Below are 25370 nucleotides of genomic sequence, written 5' to 3' on the forward strand. Positions count from 1 at the left end.
TCCTCCCCCTCCCCGCATGCACTCTCTCTCTAAAATAATAAATAAACCTTAAAAAAGTAAAAAAAAAAAGAATAAATAAACCTTAAAAAAAAAGAATATTATACTCAGCTTCCACTGAGTACTTGTCTCCATTCTTCTCTAATTCATAAAGCATCCCTGGGTTCCCCAAAAACTAGCTTTATTGTTCTTTCCATTTGGGGCATGATAACTACATTTTGATAGACTGGTATAATCCCACATTACTAAAGCAGAACAAAGACTAAATATATTTTGTTGACAAAAAACAAAACACAAAAATCTGGAAGGTGATACACAAAATGATATACAATAATTATATCTAAGAGGTGTAGCAAATGGGACTGAAAAGTAGTCATCTAAACTTTACACATTCTGCATTTTTCCATTTCTTCTAAGAAATGTGTACTGCTTTTGTTTTATTGAAAAATACATAATTAAAGCTATTAAAAGTAAATCGATGAGTTAAAGAAAAAAATTCATAAAGATAAAAGGCTGTGTCACAATTCATTGCCAGCTCATATGAAATTATCTGATGTCTGATATACCAAGGTCTGAAAATTCCTTAAATCCAAGAGCACAGCTTATTAATTATTCCTCACTTACACAAACTGTCTTTTCTACTTTTCACTCCCCCCTCGGTCTTCCCTCTTTTACACTATACTTTGGCTTATTGTCCTCCTTTATACTTCTTTTTTAAAAATTTTATTTAAGTTAGCTAGTTCTACACCCAACGTGGGACTCAAACTCATGATCCCAAGGATCAAGTCTCATGCTCTTCCGACTGAGCCAGCCAGGCGCCCCTTCCTTTGTACTTCTTGAATGCACCATTTCTCCCTCAATTTAGGGCCTCCACACAAAATGGATTCCTCCTGCCTCCTTTTGTAGCTTAATTCTTAATCATCTTAGAAGTCCTACCTGAGACATCACTTCCTCAGAGAAGCCTTCTCTGATCTCTCCAGCCTAGGGAAGGTCCCTGTGTCATGTTCCCACTGTACTCAGTACAGCTTCCTTTGCAGCAATCAGTACATTAGCAATTACTCCTTCCACATCAGTTATCCTCCCTGCTAGATTTAAGCTCCATGAAGGCAGGCCTATATCAGTCTAGCTCACTCTAGTCAAATGCTTACCACCTTCACAATTTTTGCCATAACGAGAAACCAACTTTGACTATTTTTTTTAAGTCACCTTTAAAAATTCAAATATAAACATGTGAACTCAAGAGCTTGATATGTGCTAGTTATACATTTTCTAATCCATGTTAAAATAAATATACCAATATTAAAGTCAAAAAAATATCCATGTAGCCTCTAAAAAATCAGTTGGGTTTTACTGGTGCATGTGAGACCCACTTTACAAAAGCACGCTACTGTAACAAAGGCAGTGCCCGCACAGTGCCTGACAGCTTGCATGCCTGAAGCCAGTGGTGCAGAGTTGGGATTATAAAGACTGACCTTGCTTTTGGCTTCCAGACGTAAAACACGACTAGTCTTTGTGATTGGGTCTTCATGCCCAGTTTCCTCAAACAGTTTGCCCTCTGCAAACTTGTATGTGTAATATTTTGGGGGGCGTATTGGAGAGCAAAGCTGAAACGGGCAGTTCTTCGGGTCTGAATTTGTATCCATTATGAATCCACAGGCCCAAGGAGGGAGCTAAAGAAATAAAAGTTATTTTTACTCTTTATCTAGACATTAAGTATCAGTAATTAAATTTCTGAGTCTGATACAAACAAGATGATAAGGACATCAGGTTTACTTTTATCCATTATACATAATGCCTCATTTAAATATTATTTCAGCACAAACAAATGTATTTCGAGTAACAAATGAACGGAACTCTACAGTGATGACCAATAAAATAAGGAAAAATTATAGGAAAATGGTTTATCATGACTTCTGTTTTTACATGAAACCGCCTTTAATAAAGATTATTTTGGGTATAAACTTGGAACAGTGCATAGCAAAATGGTTAAGAAAAAGAGCAAATCAAATACTAATTCCAGAACCCAGCCACATCTCCAGGTCTCTGTTCTCCCAGAACATGAAATCTCTCTCATCTGTTTTTAATAATTTACCAACCAGCCCTGCCCCTGCCGCCTAGACAGCCACAGTGAGGACAGCTATTATTCCAGGGCTACAAACTGCTCAGCAGCACTAAAGCATTTACAATTTGTTTCTAACTTTAGCTCCCAGGCTAACCATTGTGCAGAACAAAACCTTTCCTGGCATATCCACTCTGAGAGACTCACAGCTATTATGATTAGGATTCTTAACTTTAAGAAAAAAAAGGAAAGGAATCAAAATTTATTCTCTCAGAACAGCAGGGTCCAGTCTCAAGCCTGCCACTAACATCCCTCTTACACCTTTCAAAGAACTCTGGTAAGCGTGCTGACAGAGTGTAAGAAATGGTACCGAGAGTCAGAACATTAAAAGAAAATTGCCTTTCTTTTCCTGAGTAATTGTAGAAAGAACAAATTCCTTAGAAAATCAGAGGTCTTGGCACAGCAATGTCACTGGTGGGCACTATTCAAAAAGGGAAGGTGGGGGCTGTGTGCATAAAGAGTGCACCATCTAACCTGTAGAAACTATAGCCAAAGAGCTTACGTTCACAGAGCACGTCTTGCAATTAATCCAAAGAATCTAGCTTCCTAAAACACAATAAGGATAAATATTCATAACGTCTCTTCTTACAGAGTTCCTAATTTACTGGCCTCAGGTTGAGGATTATGTTCAAGGATAATGTTTACTTAAGTGCAAGCCATAGAACTGGAAAGAAGCATGTGACACATCAAAGTTGGGAAGTCTGGCAGCATAAACAGAGTAAACAGAGACCTTAGTGGGGAAAAAGCACCACTGCTACTCACTTTGTAGCCAGGTTTCAGAAAGAGGGTACATGGTGCCTTGGTCCACAGAGGCACAAGCTTTTCTGTTCTTTGGTGAAACTTAAAAAAAAAAAAAAAAAAAAGGGTTCTGGGGATGCCTGAGTGGCTCAATTGGTTAAGCGTCTGCCTTGGGCTCAGGTCATGATCCCAGGGTCCTGGGATCGAGTCCCGCATCAGGCTCCTGGCTCAGCAGGAAGCCTGCTTCTCCCTCTACCTGCTGCTCCCACTGCTTGTGTGCTCAGACAAATAAAAAAAAATCTTAAAAAAAAAATAAATAAAAAATAAAAAAGGGTTCCATGTGCCCCATGTGGTAAGCGGTCATACTTTTAGACCAAGTGGTTCCAATAAATAAAAAACTCTTTTGGGTGTATTTCTTAAAGTACTGGGACTAAGGTTAGACTTTTCACATAACAAAACTGTTCCATGGTTACGTACTTAAAGTTTGTCCAGCTCATGTGGAAAGAAGCATTAACCATCTCAAGGATATCTTAAGCAGATTTCCTACTGAGATAAACCTGTAGTACCATCTGGGTATATTAATGGGCAGCACCCAAGAATAATTTTAAGCTGGCTAGGTGATATGCAGATATTTCTTAGATACTTGACAGAAACAGTTTCAGCTTTGGCATTCTACCAGCAAATCATAATCATTTATTTCACTGAAAGATTGAAAGAAAATTGGCCCAGATATGTAAATACCTCCATGTAAACTGATGTTAGTACAGAGCAAAAAAACTTCCCAATTTGCTTAAATACAACCAATTAAAATATCATAACTAATTAAAATATCATAACTTCTTTTTGTGAAAAAAAAATTACCAAGATAAACTGATGATATGATGACCAAGGACAGGAGGCAAATATATTAAGGATTTTACATTTCTTTTGCTCAGATTGAGTTTAAAAAGCCTTTTAGTCAAGTGCCTACTGGGCAGAGATGTTACATACAGAAATACTTTATAATCCACTCATAGTTTGGCTTAAAAATTTTGTCCTTTGTAATTGACACTGTCTATGCATATTAATCAGTATTATCCAGTTGACGAAAGGCTCTCATCTATGAAATTTTCTTTAAATAGATCCTGGCATAGAATATAGATTTGATTCCATGTGTTGATGACTCAGAACATTATAACAAGACCTAATAGGTACTACAGGTTGGGAAGTGTCAGGGAATGAAGAGACAGAGAGTAGAGAATAAATTAAAGACATGATGTTCCATTGGAGACACTCCTGGAAGCCCCAGGCCTGGGGAACAGGCAAAATTACATTGAAAGGAATTACAGGACCTCTTCTTCATAAAGCCATTACCCTAAAGAACAGGAGACATAGCTGACTTTCCTAACACACAGAAATAGGCACAGAAACTTAGATAAGATGAGGAGAATTTGTCCCAAATGAAAGAACAGGACAAGGCCACAGCCAGAGATCTAAGTGAAACAGATAGAAGTAACATGCCTGATGGAGACTTTAAAGCAATGATCATAAGGATACTCACCTGACTTAAGAGTGGAAGACATTAAGTGAAACCATTAACAAAGATAAGGAATAACAGAGCAGTGATAAAGAGCTCAATAAATGAAATGAGAAACACTTGATGGAATGAATGAATAGCAGAGGAACGAATTAATGACCTAGAGGACAGAATAATGTAATCAAGATGAGTAAATGAGAGAAAAAAATTATGCAAAACAAGAACAGACTTAGGGAACTTAGTGACTCCATCAAATGTATTAACATCCATACTATAGGAGTCCCAAAAGAAGAGAGAAAAAAGGGGACAGATAATTTATTTGAAGAAGTAATAACTGAAAACTTCCCTAATCTGGGGAAGGAAATATATCCAGATCCAGGAGGCATACAGAACCCCCAATGAAAATCAACAAAAGCAGATCCATACTAAGACACACTGTAATTAAAATAACAAAATATAGTGGTAAAGAAAAAATATTAAAAGCAGCAAGACAAAAGAAGACAGTTACATACAAAGGAAACCCCATAAGGCTATCAGTGGGTTTTTCAGCAGAAATTTTCCAAGCCAGACAAAGGAGTGACATGATGTATTTAAAGTGCTCAATGGGAAAAACCTGCAGCCAAGAATGCTCTATCCAGCAAGGCTATCATTCGGAATTGGAGAGATAAAGCATTTTACAGAAAAACAAAAATAAGGAGTTCATGACCACTAAACCAGCCCTGCAAGAAATCTTAAGGGGGATTCTTTGAGTGGAAAGGAAAGATCAAAAAAGACAGCATGATGGTAGGAAAGACAAAAGCACTAAAATCAATATTTCTGTAAAAAACCAGTCAAGGAACTCACAAAATAAAAGAATGTAAAATATGACACCATATACCTAAAACTTGGGGAGGAGTAAAGAATGGTTCAAACTTAAACGACCATCAACTTCATATAGACTTCTGCTGTATGCAGAAGAGGTTATATATATAAAAACCTAATGGTAACCACAAATCAAAAACCACTCATAAATATGCAAAGAATGAAGAAAAAGAAATCCAAATATATCACTAAAGAAAACGAGCAAGCCATGAAAGAAAGAAAGGATCAGAGAAAAACTTCAGAAAACAACCATAAAACAAGTAATAAAATGGCAATTTAGCGCATACCTATCTATCAACAATTACTTTGAATGTAAATGGACTAAATGTTCCAATCAAAAGATACAGGGTGACAGAACAGATAAAAAACAAGACCATCGATATGCTGCCTACAGGAAACTCATTTTAGACCTAAAACACCTGCAGATTGAAAGTGAGGGGATGGAGAAACATTTATCATGCAAATGGATGTCAAAAATGAAGCTGGAGTAGCAATACTTATATAGGACAAAATAGATTTTAAAACAAAGACTGTAACCAGAGAAGTACACTATAATACTAAAGGGGACTACCCAACAAGAAGATATATTATAAATATTTATGCACCCGACACGGGAGCACCCAAATACATAAAACAGTTAATAAGAAACAAAGGAACTAATCAGTAATAATACAATAACAGCAGGGGACTTTCATGCCCCACTTACATCAATGGACTGATCACCTAAACAATCAACAAGGAAACAATGGCTTTGAATGACACACTGGACTAGATGGATTTAACAGAAATATTCAGATCATTCCATCCTAAAGCAGCAGTACACACATTCTTTTCAAGTGCACACAGACCACTCTCCAGAACAGATCGCATATTAGGCCACAAAACAAAGCCTCAACAAATTTAAAAAGATCTGTCATACTATGTATCTTTTTGGACCACAGTGCTATGAAACTAGAAGAAAACCACACAAAAAAACCTCTGGAAAGATCACAAATACATGGAGGTTAAATAACATGCTACTAAACAACGAATGGGTCAAACAGGAAGTAAAAGAAAACTACGCAGAAACAAATGAAAATGGAAACACAATGGTTCAAAACCTTTGGGATGCAGCAAAAGCGGTTCTAAGAGAGAAATTTATAGCAAGACAGGCCTACCTCAAGAAGTAAGGGGAAAAAAATCTCAAATAAACCACCTATCTTTACGCCTAAAGGAGCTAGAAAAAGAAGAACAAAATCTAAAACCAGTAGAAAGTGAGGCACCTGGGTGGCACAGCTGGTTGCGAATCAACTCTTGGTTCCACCTGTGGTGGTGGACTCAACGTCGTGAGATTGAGCCCTGTGTTGGGCTCCGTGCTCAGCAAGGAGTCTGCTTGAGACTCTCTCCCCCAAATAAATAAATAAATCTTAAAAAAAAAAAAACACACACAAAATACAGCAGAAGGAAGAAACTAATAAAAGATTAGAGCAGAAATAAGTGATAGAGAAACTAAAAAACAAAACGCCCCCCCAACAGAAATAGATCAATGAAATGAAAAGTTGATTAAAGTTGATAAACCTCTAGCCAGACTTATCAAGAAAAAGAGAAAGGACACAAATAAATAAAATTACAAATGAGAGAGAAGAAATAGTAACAAACCACAGAAATACAATTATAAGAGAATATTATGAAAAATTATATGCCAACAAATTGGACAACCTAGAAGAAATGGACAAATTCCTAAAAACATATAACCTACCAAAACTGAAACAGGAAGAAATAAAAAATTTGAACAGACTGATAACCAGCAATGAAACTGAATCAGGAATCAAAAAACGAACAAAAGTCTAGGACCAGAAGGCTTCACAGGTGAATTCTACCAAGCATTTACAGAAGAGTTAATACCTATTCTTCTCAAACTATTCCAAAAACTAGAAAAGGAAGGAAACTGCCAAATTCATTCTATGAGGCCAGCATTACCATGATACCAAAACCAGAATAGACCCCATAAAAAAGAGAACTACAGGTCAATATCTCTGATGAACACAGATGCAGAAACCCTCAACACAATACTAGCAAAACTGAATCCAACAATACATTAAAAACAACATTTACCACAACCAAATGGGATTTATTCCTGGGTTGCGAGGGTGGTTCAATATTCACAAATCAATCAATGTGATATACCACATCAGGAAGAGAAAGGATAAGAACCATATGACCATTTCTGTAGATGCAGAAAAACCATATGACAAAGTACAACATCCATTCATGATTAAAAAAAGAATTTACAAAGTAGTTTTAGAGGGAACATACCTCAATATAATTGAAGTCATTTATGAAAAACTCACAGCTAATATCATTCTTAGTGGGGAAAATCTGAGAGCCTTTCCCCTAAGGTCAGAAACAAAACAAGTATGTCCACTCTCACCACTTTTATTCAACAGAGTTCTGGAAGTCCTAGCCACAGCAATCAGACAACAAAAAGAAAAGGCATCCAAATTGGTAAGGAAGAGGTAAAATTTTCACTGTTTGCAGATGACATGATTCTATAAATAGAAAAGCTGAAAGACACCACCAAAAAACTACTAGAACTGATAAATGAATGCAGTAAAGTTGCAGGATACATCAATGTATAGAAATCTGTTGCATTTCTATGCACAGTAATGAAGAAATTAAGAAAACAATCCCAATTACAACTATACCAAAAATAAGATACCTAGAAATAAACCTAACCAAAGAGGCAAAAGACCTGTATTCTGAAAACTATAAAACACCAATGAAAGAAACTGGAGACGACACAAACAAATGGAAAAACATTTCATGCTCATGGGCTGGAAGAAAAAACACTGTTGAAGTGCCTGTACTACCCAGAGCAATCTACACATTTGATGCAATCCCTATCAAAATACCAACAGGATTTTTCACAGAACCAGAACAAACAATCCTAAAATTTATATGGAACCACAAATGACCCCAAATAGCCAAAGCAATCTTGAAAAAGAACAGCAAAGCTGGAGGAATCACAACTCCGGACTTCAAATTACATCACAAAGCTGTAGTGATCAAACCAGTATGGTATCGGCAATAAAAACCAGACATACAGATCAACAGAACAGAACCCAGAAATAAACAGATAACTATATCGTCAATTAATCTTTGACAAAGCAGGAAAGAATATCCAATGGGAAAAAGATAGTCTCTTCACTTCAACAAATGGTGCTGGGATAACTGGACAGCCACATGCAAAAGAATGAAACTGGACCACTTTCTTACACCACATACAAACATAAACTCAAAATGGATTAAAGACCTAAATGTGAGACCTGAAACCGTAAAAATTCTAGAAAAGAGCACAGGCAGTATCGGCTGTAGCAATATTATTCTTGTTATGTCCCCTGAGACAAAGGAAACAAAAGCAAAAATAAACTACTGGAACGACATCAAAATAAAAAGCTTCTGCACAGCAAAGGAAACAACAAAACTAAAAGGCAACCTACAGAATGGAAGAAGATATTTGTAAATGACATATCCAACAAAGGGCTAATATCTAAAATATATAAGTTATAGAACTCAACCTCCAAAAAACAATCCAATTAAAAAATGGGCAGAAGACATGAGCAGACATTTCTTAAAAAAGACATGGCCAACAGACATATGAAAGATGCTCATTTTCACTTATCAGGAAAATACAAATCAAAACTACAATGAGATATCGCCTCACACATGTAAGAATGGCTTGAATCAAAAACACAAGAAACAACAGGTGTTGGCAAGGATGTGGAGAAAAAGGAACCCTACCCTCTTGCACTGCTGATAGGAACGTAAACTGGTACAGCCACTGTGGAAGACAGTATGGAGGTTACTCAGAAAGTTAAAAACAGAACTACCCTACTATCTGGCAATCACACTACTGGGTATTTACCCAAAGAATACAAAAACACCAAATTCAAAGGGATACATGCACTCCTATGTTTATCACAGCATTATTTATAATAGCCAAATTATGGAAACAGCCCAAGTGTCTATCAACAGATGAATGGATAAAGATGTGGTGTGTGTATATACATACATATATATACACACAGACACAGTAGTATTATTCAGCCATAAAAAAGAATGAAATATTGCCATTTACAATGACATGGATGGAGCTAGAGAGTATAAGTGAAATCAGAGAAAAACAAATACCATATGATTTCCCTCAATGTGGAATTTAAGAAAGAAAAGTGGCAAAGGGGGAAAAAAAGTGAGAGACAAAGCAAAAAAGAGACTCTTAACTATAGAGTACTAGCAATTTCCAGAGGGGAGGTGGGTTGGAGTGGTGGGTGAAATAGGTGATGGGGATTAAGGAGGGCCCTCATCCTGATGAGCACCAGGTGATTAAAATAAAAACTTGAAAAAAAAACCCCAAAACCAAACCACCATGTTTGTTATAATGGCAGTTAAAACCACAGGAACTGAGGCATATCTTTAAACAAGGAATACTTAGAAAAAATGCAAAAGGTCACATTTAGTGGGAAGTCAAACTTTATTATAGTAAATTCTCATGACATTCCCAATTATCTTGACAATTTTGCTGTAAGAAATGCATTTCTAGAAATTATACATTCTCTCTCATCCCTATTCATACAGACTATAATAAGAACAGATGCTCTCCCAGTTTCCCAACTGAAGATGCAGGGCTTTGGCATCAATTAGCAAGTAAAAAGAAACTTTGAATCCAGTAGATGAACACAATAAGAAAATCACTAACTCAAAATCACCATTTTTACTTTAAGGACACCTACAGTCCTCTAAAATACAAGATGCTATATTTGATAATTTAATTTTAGGGAGTAGCTGGAAAATTTTGGTTGTTTTTGGAACCTCGGTATTTCTTACGTATACCATGATAACAACCTTGAAGCTCATTTCCCTGCGCCTTATTTCTGCTTGCTTCGGTGGAGCCTAAGATGGCCACCAGATAACCTCATGAAGTATAACTCGACTCCTCAACTCATTTCTCTGCCCCAAACTTCAAAGGTTTCTCTCTTCATAATTTATGCATCAGTTTCTCACTCAAAGTCAAAGAACGTCAAGTCATAGCTTCATCCTGCATACATTTATTCTGCTTCAGTAAAACAGAATTATCAGCAGTTTCCTGAACATCTTCTGAACTTCTCCAGCTTAGTGCTTTATTTGATGGACTTTCTCATCCTAGAATACCATTTACCTCCCTGTCAAAATCCTATCTATCCTCTTTGGTTTACCTCAAATTCTACCTCCCTACACAAGTTTTCCTAGGCCCTCTCTGCTTCTCTGGGCCCCACAGCATATTTAAAATTTTTGCTACCCGTAATATAAACCCATCATATATTTAATCTGTGTGTACAGAAGTTCAGTAAACATCCAGTGAATTTACTGGAATTGCATTGTAAGAGACTGTGACAGTACTGCAATTAGGGAGGTGTAAGTGGTCAACTGGCTTAACAACTTTTTCCCTATTAAGTAAAACGGAGGCCTTTTCCCTTCCCTTCAGCACCTGTTATCTGACCTACATGTTAATGCTGCTTTAACCCTGGGCAATAACGCTGGCACTCCCCAATTTTAACGGGTACACTTGTGGAGGCAAATTATCTTTCCTGGCAGCCACAGGCAGTACCTGCAAGCAAGTCAGCTTGCCAGGCAGATGTGCCACCATCACAGCTGTGCTGCAGTGGAGACCACTGCCACTCCCTCCCCCCAAACCCCGACAGGTAAGAGAACTGGCAAAAAGATGATGGTGCAGACATAATGGCAGAAATACAGTGGGCACAGCTACTGTCCCTACTGGGGGTGTGGGATGGGAGCCGCAAGCAGTGGTTGGTTAGCCACTAGCTTGGCCTGAGCTATCAGCATACCTAAAGTTGTAGAGATGTATGATATACAGAGATATGCAGAAAGAGAAACATAATGACACTGACCTCTACTTCTTAAGTTCATGCTATAAGACAGTATTTTAAGTAAAACTTTATTAAAAGCAAGGTCCTTTAAGTAATTCTAAAATAAACCTCCTAAACATGAAAAAACCCAGTATGATACATTTCACTTACATTTCTTTCAAGAAAAAGTACATTGCTATTATTCAAAATATGATGTTCTGTTAAACTAAACTGTATGGATTTTGATTAACGGTGTTGTTTTTTGAAAATCAAACATACCTTTAGAGACCGAACTGAATCATCAGCCAGACCAATCACATTAACGTAAAGTAGATTGCTGTGCTTCAGGAACAGAACGCAGTGATCCTTAAACATGTCCAAGTCTACAACTTTGGTATTTCTCTTCATTGTGAAAAATAAATCCCAGTTCATGATAGCAGGGGTATCAGCTGCTGTTCTCATGAGCTGTGTAGAACAAAGTCAGAAGAGATCTAGGTAACAAAACATGATGACTCTAGCACCCAGAAAACTAGACCATATTAATCTTCACTGTCTTATGAAGAGCCAAAGCAACAAACTCTGCATCAGGGCTGCAATGTGACCATCACCATGTGAATGAGCCCAGGCTAGCCTGCTATGTGGTGAGATAGCATGGCCTAGCGCTTACCTTACAGCAAACCAACGAATGTTGGAATGAAGCCATTTGAGAAACCTCTGGGGATGCACTGGGAAGCCTAGCTGGGACCAGCAAACTGCCTAGCTGAGATCAATCCAGATTGCTAACTTAGAAAATCATGAGTTTATAAAAGCTTCTTCTTTCAAATCATTAAGTTTGGCTTTGATAACTGATAAGATCGGGATAAAGTATGTTTCATTACTAACCCTTTTAGGCACAATTACAATATGTAGAGGCATTATATCTAAGGGAAGAGAAATGGGATTGGTAATAATTAAGAAGGTAGCATCAATTTCTACACGTTACCAAAGTCTATAAAACAGTTAACTCTTGGAGCAAGAAATGCTGTTGATGGAAGTGTGATACTTTTTTAACAGCTCAAATGGGTACAAGGACAATTCAGGATTACCTTGAATTCTGTAGGCTCGCCAACATTAGTGAGAATGTATAATTCATCATCTCTGTGTTCAACGTAGTAAAGGACTCCATGTATTCGCTTCTGGATAAGTACTGGTGGGTCCCAAGGGCTTAGGCCATCTATCAACCACACTTCAGAAGTAGTCTTGTTCATAATATTTATGGTGAGGAAACGACTGTCTTTTGTAAGATAAAGGAAAACAAAATAGCTGCACATGCACACACACAGAGACAGAGAGAAGAAAATCCAGTAAATTTCAAAGGCATGCTACCTTAAAGACACTATCTCACTGCCTGCTGTACATTTGTTGATCTATAATGCAGATAGAAAATAAAAACTCTTTAGTGAATACTGCTTGTAAATTTTAAAAACTGGCTATTATTTTTCTCCTTTCCCCCGCAAAGGTATTCAAAATCATTTTTTCTCTAACATTTTTATTATGAACATTTTTCAAACCTAGAGAAAAGCTGAAAATGTCAGGTGAATACCCATATACCCACCACTGAGATTCAATCATTGGCATTTGCCATATTTCCTTAATCACATTATCTGCACATCTATCAATTCATCTTTTTCTGAATGCATTTTAATGTAAACTATAGACATCATCTAATTCTCAACCACATTAATAGATTATAGGACTCTGTGCTGGGAAGAGGAGATATGTAATTGTAGGGAAGGAGAGAGACACAGTTTACTTTGTTCTTCCTCTGCATGCATGTTGGCTTTTTTCCCCCTCCCAGTTTTTACAACAAAACAAACAAAATAGAAATAACAAAAACAGAAATAGGAACAAAAACCCTTGCAATCTCAACACATTAAAAAAATTAATATAACTATTTCAATTTTTTTCTATTTTTCCTTCCCAACATTATCTGTATTTCATGCATTTGTTTTTAAATTAAAAAAATTTTTTTTAACTACTGAAGTACAGTTGATAATGTTCTGTAAGTTTAGGTATACAATATAGTGATTAGACAACTCTATACATTACTCAATGTTCATCACATGTGGTTACCATACATTATTACAATATTATTGAGTATATTCCTTATGCTGTACTTTTCATCTCCATGACTTATTTTACTCATGCATGTCTTTAAAGTGATATAAAATATAGATCCAATTTTATATTCTGCATTTGTGACTTCACAGTATCAGTATCTCCCCCGAAATTAATTACGGTATTTATGATCTTTATTTTTTTTTTAAAGATTTATTTATTCATTTGACAGAGATAGAGACAGCCAGCGAGAGAGGGAACACAAGCAGGGGGAGTGGGAGAGGAAGAAGCAGGCTCCTAGCGGAGGAACCTGATGTGGGGCTCAATCCCAGAACGCTGGGATCACGCCCTGAGCCGAAGGCAGATGCTTAACGACTGAGCCACCCAGGCGCCCCTATGATCATTATTTTTAATGGCTACCTAATATTCTATCAGGTTGCATTATCGTAATTCTTAAAACTCTAGATTTTAATGTTTCATTGTAATAAAGAATGGAAGAACATATTCATGAAGACAGTTCTTCCTCCCTGACCTTTACAGTTAATTCCCTAAGACAGTTCTTAGGAATGGAAATACTAATTTAATGATATAGTATTTTTAATGACTCTTGATACATATAATCAAATAACATCCCAAGAGCCTTTTATCAATTCACCCTGACATACTGGATGGGTTTAAATGTTGTTTACATATTTCCTTATTATAAAAGTAATGCATACTGAAAACACTGAAAAATACAAAGAAAGATGATAACCCTGGATCTCACTACAGAGATAAGCATGGCTAATATTTGGGTAAAATTACTACTGTATTGGATATTACCAAGTTTATCAATTTCTTCTGTGATGTGTCTTTCTCCATTTTATTTATTTAAAAGGTTTTATTTATTTAGTTGAGAGAGAGAGAGAGAGAGGGGGAGAGGAGTGAATGAGCAGGGGGAGGGGCAGAGGGAAAAGCAGACTCCCCACTGAGCAGGGAGCCAGAGGCGGGGCTCGACTTGAGCTGAAGGCAGACACCCAACTGACTGAGCCACCCAGGTGCCCCTCTTTGTCCATTTTAAACTTGGGATGTAGTTTAAATTATTAATCTATAAACATCTCTACATAAATTAAGGATACTGTCCTTTTGCTGAAAATACTTTTCATTTCGGCAGCTGGATTTTACTTGTTTATAATGGTTTCTGACTTAAAAGTTTAATATTTTCGGTAATCAAGAATACGGTCACACTCTTTGTAATTTCTTCAATTGATTTTATGCTTTGGGAATATTTCAATCAAGTTGAGAAAGTACTAATATTGTCATCTAGGTTTTTTTTGATAGTTTTATCAATTGATTCTTTAAATCTTTTAGGAATGTATGCTGATATACGAAGTGATGAAAATTTTTTAAAAAGGGGGCGGGGGGCACCTGGGTGGCACAATTGTTAAGTGTCTAACTTCGGCTCAGGGCATGATCCTGGCATTCTGGGATCGAGCCCCAAATCAGGTTCCTCCGCTAGGAGCCTGCTTCTTCCTCTCCCACTCCCCCTGCTTGTGTTCCTTCTCTCGCTGGCTGTCTCTGTCAAATAAACAAACAAACAAACAAATAAAATCTTTAAAAGGGGGGAGGGGCAGAAAGAGAATCTTAAGTAGGCTCCACAACCAGCATGGAACCTGATGTGGGGCTTGATCTCACAACCCTGAGGTCATGACCTGAGCCGAAATCAAGAGTGAGACACTCAATTGACTGAGCCACCCAGGTGCCCCTGATAAAAATTATTTTTCTCCGAATAGTATATCCCACAGCATTAAAAAATAATAGCCTCTCAGGAGCACCTGGACGGCTCAGGTAGTTAAGTGTCTGACTCTTCATATCCACTCAGGTCATGACCTCAAGTTCCTGGGATCCAGCCCCGCGCTGGGCTCTGCACTCAGCAGGGAGTCTGCTTTTCCCCCTCTCCTGTGAGGCCTCCCCACACTTGTGCACCTGCATGTTCTCTCTCAAAAATAAATAATCTTTAAAAAATTAATACCCATTCATTTTTCATTAATCTGTGATGCCTCTTTCATCATTTAAGTTTCAGAGAGTTATCTATTCTGGTCTTTATTATTTGTCTGTCAATTCGTATTAACTATTGTAGATTCATGTGTTTTAATACATGATTACAGGACAAGTCCCTTACTCTTGTTTGCTCTTTATTTTCAAGACTATCTTTGCCATTTTCAACACTTTTTATCTATTTATTTTTCTTTGATGATGACACAGGTAATCAAAAGATAAATTACTTGGTTAATTACTTGGCAGATGTGTGGTTATAAGAATGTCAAAATACAACTGGCTTTACAGGACAAGTTTTCTTAGAAGACAAGTCATGGTAACCAAAAAGCACAAGCCTACAGAAGACATACAAAAGATAAAGAGAATCAAACCACAGCACTATGGAAAATCATAAATTCACAAAGGAAGATAGCAAGAGAGGAAGAAAGGAACATGGGAACTACAAAATAGCTAGAAACATTAATAAGATGGCATTAGTAAGTTTCTACCTACCAGTAATTACTCTAAAAGTAAATGGATTAAATTCCCAATCAAATGGCAGAGTGGCTAAACGGACAGACAACAAGACCCAACTATATGCTACCTCTAAGACACTCACTTCAGCTTCAAGGACACATATAGGCTCAAGATGAGGGGATGTAAAAAGAAATTTCATGCAAGTGGAAACCAACAGAGAACAGGTGTAGCTATATTAATATAAGTGAAAATACATTTTAACTCAAAAGCTGTAATGGGAGATAAAGGAGGTAATTATATAATGATAAAGAGGTCACTTCATCAAGAGGACATAACAGTTGTAAATATACCAACATACCTCAGATATATGGGTAGGTTATAGAACCATTGCTAAAAGCGAGTCAAATGAATTTTTTGGTTTCTTAGTGCCAATAAAAGTTATGCTTACACTATAAACTGTTAAGCATGCAACAGCATTATGTCTAAAAACACAATGTATGTACCTTAATAAAAAATATTTATTGCTAAAAAATGCTAATTATTATCTTAACTTTCAGGGAGTGGTAATCACTGATCACAGATTGCCATAAACAAATAATAATGAAAAAGTCTGAAATATTGTGGTAACTACCAAAAAGCGACACAGACATGAAGTATGCAAGCGCTGTTGAAAAAATGGTGCCAGTAGACTTGGTTAACGCAGGATTGCCACATAAAACGCAGTTTGAGAAGTGCAATAAAACAAGGTATGCCTATAAGCACTCAACATCAGAACACCTAAATGGATTAAGCAAATACCAACAGATCTGAAGGGAAAAATAGACAATAACACAATAATAGTAGGGGACTTTAATACCCCACTTACAACAATGGAGAGATCATCCATGCAGAAAATCAGTAAGAAAATGTTGGACCTGGACTAGAACTACATATAGTTTAGACAAAGTGGATGTAACAGACATATACTGAATACTGAACAGCAGCTGAATATATTCTTCTCAAGCGCATAAGGAATATTCTCCAGGATAGATCATATGTTAGGTCAGAAAAAAAGTATTAGCTAATTAAAGAAGACTGAAACCATACCAAGTATCTTTTCCAACTACCTTAGTAATCAATTAAAGGAAAACTGGAAAATTCACAAATATATAGAAATTAAACAATATGCCACTAAAAATAGGCCAAAAATTGGGGCGCCTGGATGGCTCAGTTGTTAGGTGTCTGCCTTCAGCTCAGGGTGTGATCCCAGGGTCCTGGGATTGAGCCCCGCACTGGGCTCCCTGCTTTGCTGGGAGCCTGCTTCTTCCTCTCCCACTCCCCCTGCTTGTGTTCCCTCTCTCGCTGGCTGTCTCTCTCAAATAAATAAATAAAATCTTAAAAAAAAAAAAAGGTCAAAAATAAAAACAGAAATAAAAAATATCTTGACACAAATGAAAATAAATACAACATACCAAAACCTATGGGATATAGCAAAAGTACTTCTAAGAGGGAAGTTTACTGTGATAAACGACTATATTAAGAAATATCTTGGGGTGCCTGGGTGGTGCAGTGGGTTAAGCCTCCGACTTTTGGTTTCAGCTCAGGTCGTGATCCCAGGATCGTGAGACTAAGTCCTGCATTGGGCTCCGAGGTCAGCATGGAGTCTGCTTAAGTTCCTCTCTCCCTCTGCCTATCTCCACCACACTTTCTCTCTCAAATACATAAATAAATCTTAAAAAAAAAAAAAAAAGTATTTCAAATAGGGGCACCTGGCTGGCTTAGTTGGCAGAGTATGTGACTCTTGATCTCAGGGTAGTGAGTTCAAGCCCCACCTTGGGTGTGGAGCCTACTGAAAAAACAAAAAAACAAAAATCCTCAAATAAATGACCTAACATTATGCCTCAAGAAATCAGAAAATGAAAAAAATTAGCCCAACATTAGCAGAAAAAAGGAAACTGTAATAAAGATCAGAACAGAAATAAAGAGACCAGAAAAACAACAAAAGATAACAAAACTAAGAGCTGCTTTTTGAAAAGATAAAACCGACAAACTGAGGACTCAAAATCAGAAAGAAAGAGGACACATTACAATTGATACTACAGAAATAAAAAGGAGTGTAAGACTACCATGAACAATTACATACCGAGTTAAATAACCTAGAAAAAATGAATTCCTAGAAACATACAATCTACCAAGACTAAATCATGAAGAAACAGAAAATCTGAACAGACCAACAGAGTAAGGAGATTGAATTAGTAATCAAAAATTTCCCAGCAAGAGAAGCCTTGGACCAGAGTGACTCACTGGCGAAATCTACCAAACATTTAAAGAATTAGCACCAATCCTTCTCGAACGCTTCCAAAAAAATCGGCCAGTGTTACGTGGTACAAAAGCCAGATAAAGACACAAGAAAACTATCCAATATCCCTGGTGAATATAAATACAATAATACTCAACAAAATGCTAGCAAACCTAATTCAATAGTACACTGAAAAGATTATTCATCATGCTAAAATAAGATTAATCCCTGAGATATAAAAATGGTTCAACATATGCAAATCAACACATAAATAGATAAAAATCACATGATCTCAATAAATACAGAAAAAGCATTGGACAAAATTCAAAATCCATTCATGATACAAATTCTCTCAACAACTGGATATGGAACGAATATTACTCAACATTATAAAGGCCATATAGGACAAGTCCAGAGCTAACATCATATTCAAGGGGGAAAAGCTGAGAAATTTTCCTCTAAGATCAGAGACAACACAAGGATGACCACTCTTACTACTTCTAATCAACACAGTACTAGAAGTCTTAGCCAGAACAATCAAGCAAGAAAAAGGAATAAAAAGCATCCAAATCAGAAAGGATATGCAGGTGATATGATTTTATAGATAGAAAACCTTAAAGATTCTGCTATAGAATAAATGAATTCAGTTCAAGATATAAAATTGACATCCAGAAATCAGAGTTTCATACACTAACAATGAAATATCTGAAAAAGAACACACAAAAACACCCCCCACTTAAAACCGCATCAAAAACAAATACTTAGTAATAAATTTAACCAAGGAGGGAAAAGATCTATACATTGAAAACTTCAGACTTTGATGAAAGAAAATAAAGAAGACACAAATAAATGGAAAGATATGCCATATTCATGATTTGGAAGAATGAGTATCATTAAAACATCCACACTACCCAAAGCCATCTATACACTGAATGCAATCCCTATCAAAATTCCAATGGCATTTTTAGAGAAATAGAAAAAACAATCCCAAAATTTGTGTAGAACCACAAGATCGCGAATAGCCAAAGCAACCCTGAGAAAGTAAAAGGCATCACACTTTCTGATCTCAAACTATATTACAAAGCTACAATAATTCGAATAGTATTATACTGACATAAAAATAGACAATTGATGGTGTCTGAGTGGCTCAGTCGCTTGAGCATCTGACTCTTGATTTTAGCTCAGGTCATGATCTCAGGGTTGTGAGACAGCCCCAAGTCAGGCTCCATGCTCGGTGGGGAGTCTGCTTGAGAGTCTCTCTTTTCTCTCCCACTGCCCCACCCCACCCACTGCTCATGCTCTCTCAAATAAATAAATCTTAAAAAAAAAAAAAATAGACACTTGGACGACTGGAACAGAGAGTACAGAAACAAACCCTTGGATATATGCTCAACTAATATTTGATAATGGAGCCAAGAATACTCAAAAGGGAACAGAAAATCTCTTCAATAAATTGTGTTGGGAAAACTGGATAATCACACGCTACTGAAATTGCCATGCTAATAAAACTGGACCCCTATCTTAACAATACTCACAAAAATTAACTCGAAATGGATTAAAGACTTTAAACATAAGACCTGAAAATATGAAACTCCTAGAGGAAAACACAGGGAAAAACTTCCTTGACATAGATGTCTTGGCAATGATTTTTTAAATTTTTAAAAAGATTTTATTTATTATTTAACAGAGAGAGAGACATCCAGTGAGAGAGGGAACACAAGCAGGGGGAGTGGGAGAGAAAGAAGCAGGCTCCCAGCGGAAGAGCCTGATGTGGGGCTCAATCCCAGAACTCTGCGATCACATCCTGAGCCAAAGGCGGACGCTTAACGACTGAGCCACTCAGGCGCTCCCGCAATGATTTTTTTTAATGACACCAGAAGTACAAGCAAATAGATAAATAAGTGAGACTATATCAAACTAAAAAGTTTCTACATAGCAAAAGAAACAACAAGGTGAAAAAGCAACCTATGGAGTGGGATAAAGTATTTGCAAAGCATATATATATTTGATAAAGGGTTAACATCTGAAATATAAAGGGAACTCCTATAACTCAAAAGAAAAAAAAAAGGGATTTAAAAATGGGCAGAAGGCAGTGCCTAACTGAACATAATAAAAAAAATAAACATAACACTAAACATAAAAAAATTTTTTTTAAATGGGCAGAAGACCTGAATAGACATTTTTCCAAAGACATACAAATGGCTAACAGATACATGAAAAGATGCTCAACATCACTAATCATCAGGGAAATGCAAATCAAAATCACAATATCACTTCATATATGTTAGAATTATCAAAAAGACAAGTGGTAAGTGGGGAACTGATGTTAGTGAGGATGTGGAGAAAAGGAAACCCTTGTGTACTGTTGGTGAGAATGTAAACTGAATTAGCTATTATGGATAAAAGAAGGAAGGTTAAAAAACGAGAGGCACTTGGGTGGCTCAGTTGGTTAGGCACTGAGTCTTGGTTTCGGCTCAGGTCATGATCTCGGGGTCATGGGATCGAGTCCTGTGTTGGGCTCTATGCTCAGTGGGAGTCTGCTTGACATTCTCTACCTCTCCCTCCTTCTCTGCCCCTCATCCCACTCACATGTGGATTCTCTCTTAAGTAAGTAAAATCTTAAAAAAATTAAAAAAGGAACTACCAAATGATTCAACAACCTCAATTTTTTTTTTTTTAAAGATTTTATTTATTTGACAGAGAGAGACAGCAAGAGAGGGAACACAAGCAAAGGGAGTTGGAGAGGGAGAAGCAGGCTTCCTACCAAGCAGGGAGCCCGATGTGGGGCTCGATCCCAGGACCCTGGGATCATGACCTGAGCCGAAGGCAGACGCTTAATGGCTGAGCCACCCAGGTGCCCCCAACAACCTCACTTTTGGGTACTATCTAAAGGAAATGGAGTCTGGGTCACAAAGAGTTATCTGCACTCCCAAGTTTACTGTAGTATTAACAATAGCCAAGATGTGGAAACAACCTCAGTGTTCATACACACATGCACGTATGCACATATACACACTGTGGAGTATTATTCAGCCATGACAAAAGGTAAATCCTGCCATTTGCAACAACATGGATTAACCTTGAGGGCATTATGTTAATATGTCAGACAGAAAAAGACAAATATTGTATGACATCACTTATATATGGAATCTACAAAAGCCAAACTCACAGAAACAGAGTAGTAGAATGGTGGCTAGGAGCTGAGAGCTAGGTGAAATGGGGAGATAATGGAGAAAGGCTACATGCCTTCAGTTATTTATTTACATGAGAAGGAGGGAGGAGGGGTGGGTCAAAGGGAGAGAGAATCTTAGGCAGTCTCCATGCCTAGTGCAGAGCCCAGTGTGGAGCCCAACCGTGACCTGACCAGAAATCAAGAGTTGGACACTTACCTGACTGAGCCACCCAGGCGCCCCCATATCTTTAGTTATATAAGATGAATAAGCTCTGGAGATCAGATGTCCAGCATGGTGACTACAGAGTTAGCAATACAACATTACATAGTCAAAAGTAGACAAGACAGTAGATGTTTAAATATTCCCTCCATACATAAAAAAAAAAGTGGTAATTTGTGAGGTTACTGAGATATTAACTACCTCTCTTGTGTTGTTTTGTAATAGCTATAATGTATCAAATCACCACATACACCTTAAACTTGTTATGTATATTTATATCTCAATAAAGCTGAAAAAAAGTAAATCTTAAAAAAAAGGCATGTGTGCATTAACAAAAAAAGTTATAGAATAATACAAAAGTATTTTCAATTCAAAAAGAGAAGACAAGGAATTTAAAGAACTAGGGCCAATCCATTTTCCCATTTATTTCTATTGATATTTATTTTAAACTTAAAATATATTTTACCTCTGATTATGAAAATAATTATGCTTACTGTGAAAAATAAGTTCACATCATACTACATATTCGTTTTTTTTCACCTAGCAAAATAATATATTTTTCAATTCGTTTTAATTTATGATTTAGTAGCAACACATACTTTTTTCTTTTTTTTTGAGTACAGGTGATGCACAATGTTACATTAGTTTCAAGTGTACAACATAGTGATAAGTTTATAATATTATGCTATGCTTACCACAAGGCAACATGTACTTTAAATTCTGCTATATACTGCTAAGAATTCAATGGTTAAAAGGTCCTCACAGTCTTCACTGGACTAGGGTTTTAGCTTGAAAGAGAGAAATTGACCTAAGTGCACCATTTACTCAGTTAATAGGCTAGATGGATGGTACCCTATTTATCAATAAAGATACAAAAGTAAAAGTGACTAAGTCTCTGCTCGTAATCTAGCAGTTCTAGGTTGTCTTCTGAATTTACAGGTGGGATCATGCTGTAATGCACAAAATCAACTTCAATTTCAATAAGCAAACACGTCTTTCTATTAATTACACTGGTTACAACCATTATGCCTGTATGGGTAGCAAACTCTAATTTTCCCATTCTGCAGTATTATTGGATATGCAAGTGATGAGTTTGACATCATTTGCAAGGATTTTTAATTTGTATAAATACATTTAACGATAGGTATACTTGAAAGTATGAAAGAAACGTAGAAACACAAAATAAACTCAAGAGTTTTGGGATAGGCTGGTGATGCGTAGTAAGGAGGGCACGTATTGCATGGTGCACTGGGTGTTACATGCAACTAATGAATCAATAAAAAAATATTATTATAAAAAAAAGAAAGAGTTTTGGAATCAATATCTGAATGTCATTATCCAAATTCTAAAGCATTACCTAGGATATAGAAACTGAACAAGAAATGGCTTTTCCGAGATCAATCTGTAGAATAAGACTAGAACCATCTGCCACATAGAGGAAATGGGGCCATTCCAGGCTAATTCCATTTCTCACACAAGAATTTAGGTTCTACTACAAAGGAAGAGCAGTATCAAGTGCTGGAAGATGCAGGTGTCCGTTTTTTTCTCATCAACTGTATGATTTCATGTAAATCTTTAACTGTCTCTAGATTTCAAAAGACTAATTTCTAAAAGAAGTTAAAGGTCTACCTCTAAAACTCCTTTTACCTTAAATTTCTAAGATGTCAAGTGTTTGGTGCAGCTTAATATATTCAAGGTTACCCTCAGTTGTCCTCACGGGGATCTTTGGGGTTTGGACCCCCAGTCTTCAATGACAAGGCCAGTTTCAGTAACCTCCCAGGCTTTTCTAATTTAGATCTGTTCTGGCCTCTAGTGACAGAACCAAGCTGTAAATCATATAGTGAATAGCATTTGTACCAGTAATGGTTTTTGGTGGTGGTGAGGGAGGTGTTATTTTTTGGTGACTTAAAAAGCAGATCTCCTAATTCTTTTCAGATCTTTCCCTTTAGAATATTTATAATTCTGCTCTCCCTAGAATGTGTGAATTAAATGGCTCTGCAAATATTTGAAAATGGAAGAGTATATATTTAATACGTATAATCTTTAAGATTAGTGGAGAGGCATTTTTCTTGAACATGATTTTCAGAGGCATTCTATCAAAACAGAAAGCTACCCTTGAACAACCAAATTTACTCAAACACTGGAAACAAAGCAGATGAAGAACCTGGCTCGTAAGGTTCTTTTTAGGCACGTTTATGACAATACCTTTTTAAAAATCAGGTATCCAAAACTGGGCCACCAGAGGCAGGTAAATGGAAATTACACACTTTGGTGATTTTTACTTATGAGAACAGAAAACCAAACCCTGAGGATCAAAGCAAACACAGTAAAGAAGCAGCTCTGTTTTAGAAGTTCTTTGATGACCTTTACTCCATTTTCTCTTTAGGTGTGCTGCTCTTCCCTTTTGGTCCTTCCTTCTGGATTTGGGGATTATAAAGGGTTAAGAATTTACAAACTAGTTTGTGTTGTAGATCAGGGCTCTGAATGTCAAATGAGGTTTAACCATAACTGGTCAGTTCCTTATGGAGCAGAAAAGCATGTACAAGCCAAATAGGTTCCACTTTATCTTAGAAATTAGGATGGTACCAATATAAGGCAAACAAGTATCTTATTCAACGGTACAGCTTATGGTGTTAATTTTGAGCTTCATTCACAAGACGGCTAATGGTTTGTGGTCATAAGTTACTGATAGAGCATAATAAATTACTAGCTTAAACTGTCATCTCCCCAAAAGATATCCTTGATGAACAACACATAAAATAGTAGAATCATATGAGTAAATAGTTCTAATAATTTCTCATCAAAAAAAAATCATCATCAGAGGGGGGGAAAGGTAATGACAGCATTACTAGACCAAGAATGTTAGTTCTATGGGCTGGAGTAACGGAATTTCTCTAGACCTCAAATTCTCGATATAAACTGGGAGCTGTGTAAGATTTTCATTAAGATCCTTATCAGTTCTGAAATTTCATGAAATGGTGGGTTAATTTTCTTGTTTTGAGTATCAACTTCACTGATATGGATGTCATTATTTTTCTTGTAAAATCTGTTCAGACACTGTCCAAGCTATACTGTTAAGTGACATAAAAAGTGATAGGATCCTGGTATTAAGGAAAAATTTGTTTCTCATAAATCATTTGGAAAAGTATATCTGCATAAGAGTCAAGGGATTTTGCCAGGTAAACTTATTGTTATTTCCTCCCAAGTCTGCTAAGTGGTAATACGAGGCACGAGCCCTAGATTATAAGGAAGTAAAGAGAATTAGCTTTAGGGAGGAATTACCAAAATACTGGGGAGAACAAAATTTAAAGATCAGTGGACATCATGGCTCAAAGTAAAACAGTTTAAAAGGCAGATAATCTATATGAAATGTGTAGTGAATTCTGTGCAACTGATACCATGGTATTCTAGTTATGGCTTATAAAGGATTTAAAAATGTAGTATGACAACCCTATTAAAAATTTAATTAACAACTCTTTTCATGTGTCACAGTCCCCAGAGAATGTTAGCAACTTAGTATTTGCAGTTTAATGGTGTATTTGTGTTCATTTGGAGCCTGAACATACCTAGATTCCAATTTTAAATCCAAACAACTAATAAATGATTATGCTCATCTTATCCTATTATTACACCTGGTTCTAGCTGAAATCAACATTTTATGTCAACCAAGAACAGCACTTTAGATAACTGGAGAAAAACCCTGGAGAAAAAAATTTAATTGCATTATTCTAGTACCTTGGGTCCTTTTCTGTGTAAAAACGTTCATTACGTTTGTTATCACCAAAAGTTGCTCGATACACATCATTACAGCGAAGGTTCCTTTGGAAAGTGTAGAATAAGACATCTTCCTCTTCTTCATCCTTTACCCATTCTGAAAGAAAATAACTGAATTATACATTACATATTATTTACAGTTGGAAAAAAGGGCACAGCACATTCAAATTTTGAGTGCCACAAAAAAACAGACTTGCAAGTTCATTCCTGGAAATGTAAAATT

At 36.6% G+C, this 25370-nt stretch overlaps 1 protein-coding gene across 4 annotated transcripts in view; it reads right to left on the bottom strand.

Annotated features, from left to right (window-relative positions):
- Positions 1-25370, bottom strand: part of PREPL (prolyl endopeptidase like) — a 53957-nt gene that overhangs the window by 10759 nt on the left and 17828 nt on the right. For all 4 annotated transcript variants that reach the window (XM_011236435.3, XM_034659071.1, XM_019809470.2 and 1 more), the window contains 4 exons: positions 25109-25244; positions 12199-12415; positions 11393-11578; positions 1470-1667 (listed from right to left, as the gene is read on the bottom strand). In XM_011236435.3, coding sequence (XP_011234737.1) covers positions 1470-1667; positions 11393-11578; positions 12199-12415; positions 25109-25244 — 737 coding nt within the window. The remainder of the gene's footprint in view (positions 1-1469; positions 1668-11392; positions 11579-12198; positions 12416-25108; positions 25245-25370) is intronic.

This window comes from Ailuropoda melanoleuca, chromosome 4 (genome assembly GCF_002007445.2).
Source record: "Ailuropoda melanoleuca isolate Jingjing chromosome 4, ASM200744v2, whole genome shotgun sequence".
Taxonomy (NCBI): domain Eukaryota; kingdom Metazoa; phylum Chordata; class Mammalia; order Carnivora; family Ursidae; genus Ailuropoda; species Ailuropoda melanoleuca.